This window comes from Marmota marmota, unplaced genomic scaffold (assembly GCF_001458135.2).
Source record: "Marmota marmota marmota unplaced genomic scaffold, marMar, whole genome shotgun sequence".
Lineage (NCBI taxonomy): Eukaryota > Metazoa > Chordata > Mammalia > Rodentia > Sciuridae > Marmota > Marmota marmota.
In genome coordinates, this window is record NW_025999949.1 from 9,752,532 (window position 1) to 9,768,440 (window position 15,909).

At 31.9% G+C, this 15,909-nt stretch overlaps 1 protein-coding gene across 1 annotated transcript in view; it reads left to right on the plus strand.

The window, feature by feature from the left end:
* Pkhd1l1 (PKHD1 like 1) overlaps positions 1 to 15,909 on the plus strand; it is a 146,811-nt gene that overhangs the window by 46,083 nt on the left and 84,819 nt on the right. Inside the window, exons 22-30 of the mRNA XM_048802021.1 lie at positions 454 to 617; positions 1,385 to 1,557; positions 5,664 to 5,811; positions 7,331 to 7,485; positions 9,355 to 9,477; positions 10,162 to 10,267; positions 13,005 to 13,115; positions 14,206 to 14,370; positions 15,422 to 15,543. Of these exons, the coding sequence (XP_048657978.1) occupies positions 454 to 617; positions 1,385 to 1,557; positions 5,664 to 5,811; positions 7,331 to 7,485; positions 9,355 to 9,477; positions 10,162 to 10,267; positions 13,005 to 13,115; positions 14,206 to 14,370; positions 15,422 to 15,543 (1,267 nt within the window). The remainder of the gene's footprint in view (positions 1 to 453; positions 618 to 1,384; positions 1,558 to 5,663; positions 5,812 to 7,330; positions 7,486 to 9,354; positions 9,478 to 10,161; positions 10,268 to 13,004; positions 13,116 to 14,205; positions 14,371 to 15,421; positions 15,544 to 15,909) is intronic.

Consider the following 15,909-nt stretch of genomic DNA (forward strand, 5'->3'; position numbering starts at 1 on the left):
TTTCCTCAAATATATGTACACTTCCTCAGGCTGCTTGTATCCTGCTTATTATACTCTAAGATATAAAATTCTACCCATTTGATTAATAAAATTTATGTTAAATTCAAAAAAATAAAAATAAAAAATAAAATATTAACTATTTTGTGTCTTGTTTTTTGTTAAAGTTCTCTATACCAATGTATGCCCTTTACCTACTGTTATAGAATGTTATTTTACATTTCTGTATCTACTACCAAGGCTTATAAATAAAAGAAAACCTGAAGTTGTTTGTAATATTAAAGCTTTTACTACCAATGTACGCTTCTGCTGGTATTTCTTGTTTGCCTACTTTTTTTGTGCTAATGAGTATGTTTGATTAACATCTTGGTGGAGGGGCTTTTACTCTTTAAAAAGTTTAATGACTTTTGCAATGTATTTTTATTACTAATTTGTACATTGATTTAATTATTTCAGTTGGACTTACACTTGCATAGATCTTCTGGATCTCATACAAACCAAATATGATGGAACAGATTTTTCTCTTCAAAGGATTAGTTTGCAGAAAGCATCAGAATCACAGTTCTTCTATGTGGATGTAGTATACATTGGACAGACATCTACAATCTCAACATTGGTTGGTATGTTCTATCATTTTATATCTACAGTTGTCTTCTAAATGTGTCATATAATAAAATTCTACTGTGGATATTGTTCTTATGTTCTGTATAGACAGGAATATTAATCTTTGAATATTCATGATTCATTCTTTTACCTCCATAATATTATAATTTAGGGACTGAGAGTGTTGTTCAGTGGTTGAGTGCTTTCTTAGCATGCACAAGGCCCTGGGTTTGAACGCTAGCACCAAATATATATATTACATATAATATATATTACATATAATGTATATATACACATACATATTACATATATAATGAAATGAAATAAAATAAATAATATTATGATTTTACTTTATTTTTAATGGAAAGGGCAAGATGATTTGTCCTTTTGTAAGAATAAATTCATTCTTAATATAAACTTTCTCATTATAGCAAGATTAGCCGTATAGTCCTGAATTTTGTTTGTTAATAAATATACTTTCTCATTAAAGCAAGAATTTGTTTTATAGTGCTGATTTTGCTTATCAAAAAATACACCATGGCAAACATTTTCATTTTGTTTGTTTTATCTTTGAGAAACCAACTATCAGGAGGGACAGTCATTCCTAAAATTCACCTATTGACACTGACATTATTAGCTAAAAATGAAAAAGTTATTTTTGATAGTCTTAACATTGTGGGCTTAATCCTGTTATTAAACTCATACGTATGAGATATGATAATAAAAATAAAAATAAAACACTACAATGTATTTCCCATTTACTTTATTTATTTACATTCTTTAGAAATGCCAAAGAGAAGACTTCCAGCATTAGCAAATAAAGGTATATTTTTAAAGCACTTTCAGGTGAATCAGAGCAAAATTAATGGATCAACTATAACAATCCAATATTTTATTACCATGACTTCATATAATTGCAGTCATAATATACCCCTGATGGCTGTAAACTTTGGACAGGTAAGCCTAGAATTTTATAAGTTACTATTTTCAACTTAATGATCATTTCTTTTAATGTAATTAATTTAAAATTTTTTGAAAATTGCTGATATTTAGATTGAATATCTTTTGATAAGGCAATTATTTTAAGACAAATTATTTATAAACTTGTTTTACTTGAGCAAGAACATGGACTTTAAGCATGAAAAAATATTCAGAAAATATTCATGGGTAAAGAAAACAGGGTAAATATCCTTAAGAATCAAAATTAGTCAGATTTAAGCAGAAATTTCATATTGACTTACAAGGAAAAGTCATGGTCTCTTCCATAATTCCAAAATAATTTGCATAGGTTTTGAACTGCTTGGATGATTTATAAGATCAGTATTAAAAACTACAAATGTGATAAGCATTTTAAAGTTTAATTTCCTGTAAAAATACATGATAAGTTAATATTATTTCCTACAACAAATTAAAAACAAGTAAATAAGCTCAAGATTAAAGTTTAAATTATTAACTCTTGTAATTAGAGAGTCACAGAAAACTTTCACTTACCAACTTTATGATTAAAGATAATGAAAAACTATCAGTATTCTCCAAAATTGCCTTTACCCCATGCTGGCTCAATGTTTTAGTCTTCATAGCTTCCAGATAAATGTCTTGTAAATGTTTTCTAGTGTTTTACTCTTAGCTCTATTACAAAATGTGCTAACTCAGGGCTTTGTGTTCTCAAATATCTATGTCAACAGTCTCCCAGTTTTCAAGATTACTCATAAAACTGATAATTGGTGATTGTTATGTGTAAGTTTTAGCTATAATTGAAGATTTAGTTGGATAATATGGGATTTAATTTTTGTGTTCTTTTTAAAAATATAGAAATGAAAGATAAATGCAATAATATGCACACAGGTTTAATGTACAGATCCATGAATTGTTTTTAAAACTTTACTTTTGAGATAATTGTAGAGTCATATTCAGTTGTAAGAAATAATATAAACACATACCTATAACCTTCACCTATTACTCCCCATCATGGTAACTTCTTGTAAAATATAATGTGACAACTAGGAAATACGCATTGATACAATCCACTAATCAACCTTATTTAGATTTTATCAGCTTTTCATACACTTATTTGCGTGTGTGTGTGTGTGCAGTTCTGTGCAATCCTATCACAAGTGTAGATGCATATGACTACTACCAACACTTCCATTATAAGCATTCTTGTGCTACCCTTTTAGCCACCAGCAATGTATGAGTGATCCATTTTGTAAGCATTTGGTGTTATCACTACATATATATTTTTTCATTTTAGCCATTCTTATAAGTTATTTTGGTTTTAAGTTGTCTTCCCCAATGGCTAATGATAAACATGTTTTTATGGGTTTATCTACTGCTCATATATTTTTTTTTTCTGGTGTAACCAAATGACCTGACAAGAACAACTTTAGGGAAGAAAAAGTTCATGTAGGGGCTCACAGTTTCAGAGGTCTTGATCCATAGACAGCCTGATACATTCCTCAGGTGAGGCTGAACATCATAGTGGAAGAGTATGGCAGAGGGAAGCAGCTCACATGATGATCAGAAAGCAGAGAGCTCCACTGTACAAACAAAATATATACCCCCGCACCCCGAAAGCATGCCTCCAGTGACCCGCCTCCTCCAGCCTCATCCTACCTGCCTTCAGTTACCACTCAGTTAATACCATCAGAGGAACAATTCACTGATTGGGTTAAGGCTCTCATAGCCCAATCATTTCACCTCTGAATATTCTTGCATTGTCTCCCACATGACCTTTTGGGGTACACCTAATATCTAAACAATAACCTCATATATCATATATAAAATGTCTTCTTATATCTTTTGCCCATTTTCTAATCAGGTTGTCTATTCCATATTGTTGAGTTTTTAAAAGTCTTTTTATATTCTAGATTCAGGTTCCTTGTCAGATATGTGATTAACAAAAATTTTGTCCCAGACCATACTTTGTCTTCTCATCTTCAAAGTCTTTCATAGTGGAAAAATTGTTAGTTTTGATAGAATCCAATTTACCATTGTGACAATTGTTTTTCTCTTATGAATGGTGCCTTTGGTTTCAAGTCTTAAACATTTTTTTTCTAAAAGTTTTATAGATTTGCATTTTACACTTAAGGCCATGATTCATTTGAATTTTTATATAAGATATGATTTTAGGACCAGGTTTATTGTTCTACCTGTGGCTCCAGTTGCTCTGGCACCATTTATTGAAAATATAACTTTTCTCCATTTAATTACCTTTGTACTTTTATGAAAAATCAGTAGGCCATATTTGTGTGGGTTTACTTCTGGGGTATCTATTCTATTCTATTTTCTACATGTTGATCCTTCTGCCAGTACCACACTATCTTGATCATTCTGTTATATTTTCTACATGTTGATCTTTCTGCCAATACCACACTGTCTTGATCACTATAGCTATATAGTAAGCCTTAACATCTAGTAGAAAGAATTCTCTCAGTTTATTCTTCTTGTGTGACAGTACTTATGCAATTCTAGTTCCTATGCCTTTTGGTACACATTTTAGAATAACACTGATTATGTCTACACAAAATCTTGCTGGCATTTTGATACTCATTGCCTTAAGCCGATATATTGTTTTAATAAGAATTGGCATCTTAATTATGTTGAGTATTCCATCTCATGAACAGAGTATGTCTTTTCATTGATTTAGGTTCCAATATGTTGTACAAAAAAGAAAAATCAGCATATTTAGGATAGGACTTCTTTATTACTTTAACCAGAATTTTTCAATTTTCAGATCAGATCTACAACATGTTTTGTTAGATATGTATATATTTCATTTTTCTGGAAGCAATTTTAAGTGGTATATTTTAAATTTTGGTTTTCACATGTTCATCATTTGTACTTAGAAATATAATTCTTTTGTGCATTGATGTTGTATCCTGAAATTTGCTGAACTCAATGAATTTTTACCAAATAAATACACTCATAACGACCATTCAGATCAAGGTAAAGGAAGTCATTAGTTTCCTGAGAGATTTCTTTTTATCTCCTCCTTGTCATTAGATTACAAATCCCTTACACCCAGATAACCATTTTTTCACTTTTACCACCATTAAATACTTTTGCCTATTTTTAAACTTTATATCAATGACTCATAACAATGCAATCTTTTAGGGCTAGGGATATAACTCAGTTGGTAGACTGCTTGTCTCACATGCACAAGGCCCTGGGTTTAATTCCCAGCACCACACACACACACACACACACAAAAAAAAAAAAAAAAAAAAGAATGCAATCTTTTGTATCTAGCTTCCTTTAGCCAATATTGAGAGATTCATTTGTTACATTTAGCTACAGTTATTTTTGTTTTTCATTATTGTACATTATTCCGTGGAATAAACATACCACCATTTATCTGTTGTGTTAATGGTCTTTTGCACTATATTCAGTTTAGGGTCATTGCGAATAAAGTTGATGTAAACATTCTTCCATATGTCATCTGGCACTTATGTTTATCTACTTGTGTATCATTTTTAATTCCATAAGATTGACAGATAACTGAAGGACTGAAAGTGGAGAGAACACGATTAAGGTTATAATCTAAGAATCTCTATAAAGTGTTCCTTCTGCGAATTGATTGGTACTCAGTATTTAAAAAGTCACCAGTAAGACTAGACCAGTCCCTCTACTACCATATTCTTCTTTATATTGTTTATCAAGTCCCCATATGCTATTTCTTCAGAATGGTTTTTAGTTTTCTGATAACCAAGATTGCATCTCCTGCTTCTTTTCTGTCCATAGTCATGAGCTTTGTACATTGAACAGAATGTATGCTCGATAAATATTTGTTCCTTGAGTGATGGAGGGTACATTCTGAATTAATGAGGTATTACTGTGGTTCCAGTTGATTGCTACACAAATGACTGAGTTGACTTTGGCCTCATTATTATAGCTGTGTATGCACAGCCTGTATTGATTTATGTGACTCTCTCTAACGTTCTGAAAAATCCTGAATACTTGAAGCTCATTTATGCCATGTCACAAGATTGTACCATGGTAAAAGAGAAATCATGTTAACCATTGTTTGGTTTGATCATTTTATCAATATTTGTTTTGGAAATTAGGTAATCACAAATGAGACAGAGAATGAGTCTGTTTACAGAGGAAAAAATTGGCCAGGGAAGTCAAAGATTCATATTCAAAGAATTCAAGAAGCTTCTCCACCTATAAGTGGCACCTTTGACATTTATGCTTACGGACATGTTCTCAAAGGTATATGAGGAATGTTCAGAACATTGATTATATACACATACAAATATATAGTCTACAAAATGTTAAATGTTATTTCATTTGAGAATTGCTACTTATTGCTATTTTTACATTGAAGTAGTGTGTGTGTTTATGTATGACATACCATATTTGGCCAATCATTAACCAATCATAACCAAACATAATAATTTTTGTTTAAAATTCTTCTGTTACTAGATTAGAAAAGAGTTCACCCACCCAAAGCCACTGTTATTTGTAATGATTCTTTTTTTTTTTTTTTGGTAGTGGGAATTGAACCCAGGGGCACTTAACCACTGAACCACATCCCCAGCCCTTATTTATGTTTTATTTAGACACAGGGTCTTGATAAATTGCTTAGGGCTGTGCTAAGTTTCTGAGGCTGGCTTTGAACTTGTACTCCTTCTGCCTCAGCCTCCCAAGCCGCTGGGATTACAGGAGTGCACCACCATGCCTGGCTGTAATGATTATTCTTATTTAACATTAATATAAGAAAAAAGTCTGCAAAAATATAATATACTCTTAACAGTAATTTTTTGAAAGTAGATGACTTTCATAAATCATATCTTTATATAACACATACATTTTAAAAAGTATTCATGATGAGGGTAGCCAGAAACGATAATAATATTAACATATTCTAAAATTGGGATTAGAATATTATTTTTTAAAGATGACTTTAATTGAATAATCAAGACCTGTTCTGTCTAACATAACCATGAGCCATATGTTGCTACTGAGCACTTACAATGATACAAGTGCCATAGAGTGAAATAAATAACATTGAAATATTGTTTCAACATTATTGAAATAACATTTTAAGTATATATTTCTTTACATAATATTTATTATCAAAATAATTGTAATTGTTCTTGTTTTTTAAAAATTTACTACTCTTAGAAAAATTTAAAATTATATTTGTGATTCATAATGTTTATAAATTAGACAATGTTGATCTAGACAACAATAGTAAATGTTTTGGTGCACTACTTTCTTTTTTATTTTTTAAATTTTTTTTAGTTGCAAATGGATACAATACCTTTATTATTTTATTATTTTTATGTGGTGCTGAGGATTGAACCCAGGGCATCACACGTGCTAAGCAAGCACTCTACTACTGAGCCACAACCCCAGCCCCTGATGCACTAATTTTTAATAGTATTTTTCTACATGATTTCCAGAACAAATGATATTTTCATATTTTCTTCATTGCCTCAGCAGATGTACCACATTCATAACTTAAAATATCTATAAAGGGAATTGATATTAAAAATAAAAGTATTTGAGATGAGGCCCTAGTTGGGAGGTACATTATTATGTAACTATTGTTTCCCATAAATATATATATTCACAGCACAAGTGAGACATTTCACCTTCACTTTTAATGGAGGAGGGTGTGTGGCTTACAAGTAGTAGTACACAGTACACGTTACTTGTACTTTAATAATGAAATATGGTTTGTAAATTCTTGACTCCTGCTCTTTACCCCACTCTGTGAATGCAGGCATCCCTGCTGCTATGTCAGCTGCAGATTTGCAGTTTGCTCTCCAGAGCCTGGAAGAAGTAGGGCAAATCTCAGTTACACAAGAGGGCACTTGTGCTGGATACTCATGGAGCATCAAGTGGAGAAGCACATGTGGAAGGCAGAATCTTCTCCAGGTTCCCTCATTTGGCTTGGCTTCTGTTTTCTTCTGTGTGTTGTTTGCTTATTTGCACCCTGCCTCATTCTAAAAAAAATTGGAGATTTTTATTTGTGTATACTGAAAAAGTCAAACTATAGACCAAAACAATTTTAAAGGCATTTGACCAGAAGATTGCTTTACATTAGGTTGACAAGGTGTACTCTTTCATGGCTCATAACTGTTGGTACTTTATTCTCCGTTCCACATGGGAAAAAGTTCAGGAATATGTGAGTTAAAGACCCTTGGCAGGGACAGAAAGAGCACCTGAAAGGCCAGTCTCGAAACAAAATCTAGGTGCATTTTAAGAGGTAGGAGTTGGGGACAAGGAGAATCAGCTTCACTGTCAATAATTCTGCCACTAGAGCTGTAATCTGGGTCCTTGGTACTTTTGTGGTTTGAAATGTGACCTTTTTTAGTTGGGGAGGAGGTCACACCTTAAATTCTCATCTAGTTATTTTAGCTTAGAGTGTTGAAAGGGCTGGAGGAGAAGATTTAGGCCAGAGCACATGCAGGAGAGGAGTCTAGGAGTGACTAGGTCACAGAGTGTCCAGCATTAAAAAGATTATGCTTTCTAGTGATGATGAGAGTGAGAAATAGTCTCTCTCATGCATTGTGGTGAGAATATAAATTAGTACAACTTTAGGGGTTTTTTTATGGCTAGCTAATACATTTTTAAATTAGTACCACTTTGAGGGAAGATAATCTAAGAGTATCTGAATATATATACTTAATTATCCAGCAATCTCATTTATATTAACTCCATCCTACTGAAATAATAATATAAATATAAAATGATACAGGCACAAAGATAGTCTGAAGCATTATTATTTAAAACAGTAAAAACTTATAAACAAGTGTCTTCAATGGGAGAATAATTGTTTGAATGACATATTCCATGTGAATACTATGTGATCATATGTAGACCCATGTATATTTAGCTGGAGAGATGTCCATGACATAAGCTGGAAAAATGCAGAACTCTACTTATGAAATCATTTTTGCAGCAGGAGTGTGAGCTAGGGATTTTGGAGACAAAAAAAAGTATGTAAACCAGTCTATATGGATGTGTAAAATAATAACGATCGTAAAAGATGTAGAAGTTATTTTAAGAGTACACATGGCCTGGAACTAGAATTAGAAAATTCCATAACTGCCATAGCTCTAGTGACTGGTCTCCCTCTTGTTATCTCTGCTACTGCCAGTGTATCCAACTCTTTGTCTCTTTTCCAGCAAATCTTCTCTGCTTATTCATCATTTCTGTGCCTCATCATGTTGGCTCACGCATAGCCCAGGACTTTGCTAGCCCTTGTATACATCAGAAGGCTGCCATATTGGCAGAAAAACTTTGGAATGATCAAATTGTACATACTGATTTGATTTGGGTTCACTTTTACCATTGGAAGAAAACCTAAGTCCAAGAGTGGATGAAAATCCAGGGTAGTTGGAGGTGAAATATGCTAAAGGGGAAAGTTGATGCTCAGATGGAAAGAGTACTCAACTTTTCACTTATTCAACAATATCAAAGTGATTATATTTAGAAAAAGTGTAGAATACTTTAAAAAACCCAATTTAGTATATTGATTTTCTCTAGACTTACTGAATCTAAAAATTCAAGTGAATTTTTAGTCATTGAATTCATATTTTAATTAATGCAATGTATGACAGTATAATGGTCTTAGCATTTTCTCTGTGAATAGACTATTCTCTTTTTTGAAGAGTTTCCTTTAAAAAAAAAAGTGACAAAAGTGGTTTTGATCTTTTTTGCTTTTAGTCCTTAAATTATAAAGAAAAACTTGAGTGGTCATATTTACCATAGTCCTTCTAGTAAAATGATTTCTGTTACTAGGTTAATGATTCCAACATCACTGGAGAAAAGGCTAATGTGACAGTTGCAAAGGTAAGAGAAGGGGGCTTATTCAGACGACACATCCTGGGAGACCTTCTGCGCACACCCAGTCAAAAGCCACAGGTATTTTTGAAACTTTTCTTACAACACTTGGCATAATTTTAAATGGATAACTAATTTTTAATATGTTAAAGACCTGATAAAACAGGATGGTTGACTTCTCTATCTTCATGTTAATATTTGCGTTAACAGTTGATCAAATCAGTAAATTATTTTATGACTTTTGGGGAATTATCCTCCTTGTGAATTTTTTTTTAATTTACTACTGCCAGAATTAGAGAATATGTTCTTTTATTTAAATAGTTCTGTGAAGTAATTACTAATACTGCCATTTTCATGAGGATGAAATTAAAAATGTAAAGAAGTTAGGTGACTTTCCCAAGAGCAACCTCTGTTTTTCTTCCTATTACTAATTAACTCCTGGTAGCATATATATTCATTTTTTTTTCATTTATAGTTTTAGGCAACTCTCTATTCCAACCCTAATAGAATATAAGTTGGGTGACTTCAGTGATGTCACCTATTTTGCTTAGTATTTCCTGTATTACTAACATTTACAATGGTGCCAGATACAAAGAGGGCACATTTGCTGAATGAATGAAAGAATGAAATGTCAAAATAGAAAATGTACAGACTAATTTTTTAGACAAGCAAACAAAATTCCATTTGTTCTAAATCCTGTGCATATCTTAGTGATCCAAGCTGCTTCTTTACCCTTATTAATCAGCTCTGTTTCTATACTTGAAGGTTCAAGTCTATGTCAATGGAATTCCATCTAAATGTTCAGGTGACTGTGGGTTTACGTGGGATCCCATGAGTACTCCCCTAATCTCTGCCACAAGTCCTTCTCAAGGTAACCTGATTTTTAACAGAGTAAGAGGGGGTAAAATAACTAGCAAAATGTAGACTAATAATGATTTTTTAAATATGCTTATACTAGAAGGACGAATTTATGAATAAACTTCTGGAATATACCCCTTTGTAAAAAAAAATATGCTTATACTGATGTCATCAACTAAGGCAAATAGACCATTCTGCATAGCATATATATATATATATATATATATATATATATATATATATATGATAAGAAAGCTATGTAAACAGAACTAATTATGTATTTTATTTTTTAAAAATGCTGCCCTTGAAACTGAAGCATAGCCTTTAAAGTACAGGAGACACTAATAATCTATTCTCCAGTTTGGTCAATTTCTAAATTTCACTTTTGCATTGAGATATTTTTGTTCAAATCTTCTAGCTAGGGTGTTAATTAGAACATTTCAGTATTTGAGAACACTTCTAGGATAGTTAGTATTAAAAGGATAGTAACAAGACAGCTACCACTTAATAGTTGAGTACTAGATTTGAGAATAAGAGAGGAAAATTTTTGCCAAGAGTTCTGTCTAGTCCAGGGCATGCATTATACCATTTCTTCATAGCATGTTATTGCTTCAAAAAATATGATATACTCTGCATCTGAACTCCTGAGGATTGAAATAAATAACAGGAATGAGGATTGTTAAGTGGTGACTTTTTCAATCAGAAGGATAAGTTCAGATAGTATAATTTTAGTATCAGATACTAAAATATTTAGTCTTGGTGGCTAGTTGGAAGCTTCACCTAATTGTATATGGGCAGCTCAAAAGCATTGATGTTTTAAAGTTAGTGTATCTTTACGTTGAAAAAAATATACTGTTTAGATTTTTTATAGTAATAATATTGTCTTGGGGATAACTGTAGTGTTAAAAGTCTCAAGAATCAGAACATAATGAGCAGTTGATCATAGTCCTTAGGTATCCTTATTTTTGTACCTATCCTTGCATTTTTAATGATCTACCACATTTATAAGTACTTCCTGATGAATACTCTTTATTCAAAAAGAACCTGAATTGCCTTTTGGTACCTTACAGTTAATTTTAAAATAATGAAAAATATAAAGAATGCTATAAAAATCATTTTCACTGAAAACTAACAGTTGCTCACATTTTGTCTTATGTACTACCAATCATCAGTCTATGAAAGATGTATTATTGGAATAGCTAAAATCTACTTTGAGCATCAATCTAGTCATAGTTTCCCATCCAAATCCGCAGAGGCAATAATTAATTTTGTGTCTATTCACCCAGGCCACGTTTATTTAATACCCTTTGTATATAATACACACAGATATGATGATTTTGCAATTTTGTGAAATTTATGACTGAGATATTGCAATATAAATATCATTTTGCATCTTATTTTTATAAAAATCACTCATGAATCATTGGGATATGTTTTATGTGGTTATATGTATATCTAATTTATCACTTTTAAGTACTTCATGAATATACCAATTTATTTGTTTCTCTGTTGATAGACAACTAGATTGTCTACCATATTTTGGTTTTACAAATAAAACTATATTGAGCTTCCTGTACAAACTTCGTATTGTACACATGCTAATACTTTATAGGAATATATGACCAGACATTGACTTGCTGGATAGTAATTGGCTATTTGCATAGTCAGTTTACTAGATTACCAAATTACTCTCCAAATTGACTGTACTACCAGTAAGCATTAAAGCACCAGATTCCCATGTTCTTGCCAAAATTTTGGCCAATCTGCTGTGTGAAAGAAGTTATCATTGTTTTAATTTGTCTGTTCCCTGATTAGCAATATACATGAGCATCTATCTTCCTGTATGTTTCTTGGACATTCAGATTATTTTTTCTTCTGCAAATAGTATACATCCTTAATCTCTTTTTTGTTGTTGTTGTTGGATTCCCTTTTAATTGTCTTGTAGCTCTTTATTATATATTACATTTACCAATCCTTTGCATGTGTTATAGAAGTCTATCATTTGTGTTTTAGTTTAGTATCTTGTTCATGGAAACATTTAAATTATTGATCTCTTCTTATTTAGATATCTTTGCTTGTATGGTTAACCATTGCTTTTTGTATCTTTTAAAGATATCCATCTCTACCTCAAGATATTTGATTAAATATACTACTAAATTGTTTTAGTTTTGTTTTCTTATTTTTCACTATTGAAATTCATGTGAAATCTATATTATGTGTAGTAATATGTAAATAGGTTGAATATGTTATTTTCTAATCAAATCTGGATACTTTTCAGAGTGAATGGAAAAACATTAAGTTTAAGATGCTGGGACAACAAGTGTAAGTGAGGACTATCCCAAACACTTGAGTATATATATCATTCTAAACTTGAATCTTATTTTCTTTTTAAATGGGAAGTATACATACCACTTATTATATAGGTTATTTCCTCATGAATTGTGATGGCAAGTCTGTCATATGCTAAGTTACTCTACACATGTGTAGAGTAACTCATTCCATACATTCAGTCAGATAATTCTTCCTACTCTCTGTCAACACAGAGTCAAAATATGAAGCAATATAGAGGAATTCAACTGGAAAATACCATGAAAAATTAATGTGTCTTTTTTCCCCCTGCTTACTTATAGGCCTGTTGGTTATGTCTTTCATGAGTCTTATTTTTTTTCCTCTGAGAAATATCTAATTTCATCACAAGAGATTCTAATTTTTGTCATTTTAATGTTATTATTTAAACTTTCCCCTTCCAGGATCATATGAAGATAGCACAATTCTAACTATAGCAGGCTCTGGATTTTCTCTTAGCTCAGCTGTATCAGTCTCAGTTGGACCAACTAGTTGTTCTCTTCTTTCTGTGAATGGTAGGTTCTTTTAAAAATTATGAAGTCTTATTGTTCTTCTTTGAGAGAAATTAGAATCAAATAGCAGTTTTACAAATATGATCATCATGTAGTGTGTCCTGTGGAATCACAAAGTTGGCAACCCGTTCTGGATAATGCCATATCTTTTTACCTTTGATTATGACCACAGGCAAATTATTTCATTGATATACAACATCTTTACCCCATAACAGTTGATTTTTGGTTTATTTGTCTTTTTTTTCCCATCACAAAGTGGTTACATAAGATACTTCTTAGATTGTTTTGTCTGGAGGCACAAAAGTGTTCTGAGTTCTACCGTAGTCTACCATGGTCTTCTCTGCCTGTATTTTGACAGTGTTATATTATTCATGTAGCAAGAAGATGTGGCCATTTTTCCTGAATTCTACTCCAACAGACTTTTCTCCAGTGATGCAGAAGTTATATATCATTCACAATGTCTACCTCTTGAAATTGGGAGGTCCATAGCTATTTCCCCAAAAGTTATCTTTCAAGATCCTAGGTGTTTTCCATAATTTCAATAGATTAGAATTATGCAGATTGGAATCATTTCTGTTGTCCTTAATTTAAATCTACTATGAGCTTTTGAGGTCAAATACTCAATATTGTATCTATATTACCAGTTTACATAAACTATTCTAAATAAAGTGAACAACATTGTTTTCATTAAGGTTTATTTGTCTCTTTTATTAATAGAATGTATTATTTTACTCAATTTTTGACATAAACAGTATGTTGTAAAACTTTAGAATCATTCATATAAATGAGATTACAAATTAAGATTTTAAAAATTATGACAGTAATTTTCTTTGGCTACAGTAGCATCAAGGGAAGATTGTTTGCTTTCATTACTGATTTTCTAGGAGTGTCTGATTCATAGCATCAGGTAGTTGTCAAAGATTTTTCCCTCCATGATTCCCCTTGACCATTAATATATGTATAGTATTCTTTATACACATTTCCTAGGATCTAAAAATTAAGGCCAATGTTAATATTTGCAAATAAAATTTCAAATAATTTTATCTCAAAAAACTATTTTTTTAATCATTTCTTCTTCTTTTTCTATCACAAGAAAATGAGATCAAGTGCCAGATTCTGAATGGAAGTGCTGGACATGTACCAGTTGCTGTGTCCATAGCTGATGTTGGACTAGCACAGAATGTAGAGGGTGAAGGATTCCACTTCATTTATGGGAGTCGGATCTCACACATCTGGCCTGATTCTGGAAGCCTGGCAGGTAATAATAAATAGTTCTCAACAGAGAAAATCTCATACATTTACACATTTTATTGTGCTGTTTTTAGTACTGAGCAAAGGGAAGGTTACCAAAAACTCCCTCATATAGAACAAAGGAGAGTCTCCTTTAGAAGGCACAGTGATTAAATGGTTGACGAATTCTTTTGTTTCTTGTGGAGCACAAGTCAGGGTGACTGCTTATACTTACATCTTAGGTTATTGAATTAATATCATCAATTATTACATGTTTCTATAACAAGCTCATTAATTATGTCAGCATAAGATTTATTAGTAATTATTCTGCTTACCAGCTGCTCCATTTGTAACCATAGTCTCAATGGAGCTACTTGACCCAGATAAAGTTCCTGGAACACATGGGGCAAAGGAAGGCTGACAAAGAAGATGGAGAGAAAATAACACATTCTTCTTGTCCTGCTTCATTTCCTCTGTATTTTTGTTGTTGTTGTTGTTGTTGTTTGTTTGTTTTTACCATGCCTTATTTCAGGTTTTCTGCTTTGGTTTTGATGTTTTTGGTGTTCTTAAAAATATTATTTTTATTTATTGGGTGTGTTTTTTTTTCCTGGATTTTCTTTTACTTGGAGGTATTAAAAATTCGGATTTGGTGAGAGGCTTCATTTTCCCACCCATGGAACGTTTAAGTAAATAGAAACAACAGACTTTCTCTTTAGAATGAAGAAAGTACTGTGGAAAATAATAGTTGCTGCTAATCATGCCCCAGAGCAAATGTGGGCTGCAAATCTGTGCTACTTATCTTAGCCCCATTCCTTTAGAATTCCAGGCTTCAGAGCCCAGACTCAGGTGTGTGATGGTGAACAAACATGTCTTTATTCTGGTTCTTGATCTATTTGACTGTCCAGCTCTTAGATAACTGGGCAGTTTTCCAATGATGAGATAGATGTTGCCAAATTTTCTTCTTATTTTATTTTATATTAAATAAATAAATTAATTAAATAAATATAAATATATTTATATTAAATAAAATTATTTAAATTTTCGTTAATCTGCTTTTTGTTTTTGTTTTCTTTATAAAGGTGGTACTCTACTGACTGTATCTGGATTTGGCTTTAGTGAAAATTCAAAGGTTTTAGTTGGAAATGAAACCTGCAGTGTGACTGAAGGGGATTTGAATAAGATAACTTGCAGAACACCAAAAGTAAGCCCCCTGATTTCAGTTTTTTCCCCTAAGTTAAAAATCTTAACATCTGGGCAGAGGGTGAAACAAATGAATTATTTTCTAAAAATTGTAGTTTCGGTTTTGCTTTTTTAAGAATTATTTGTTCGGGGCTGGGGATGTGGCTCAAGTGGTAGCATGCTCACCTAGCATGCATGAGGCACTTGGTTCGATTCTCAGCAGCACCACATAAAAAATAAAATAAAGATATTGTGTCCCCCTAAAAAACTAAAAAATAAATATTTTTTAAAAAGAATTATTTCTTCAACATCTTCCTGCCAAGATTTTAAGACAAAATACCATCTCAACATTCTAGGTACTTAAAAATCATGAAAAAGAACACACAAA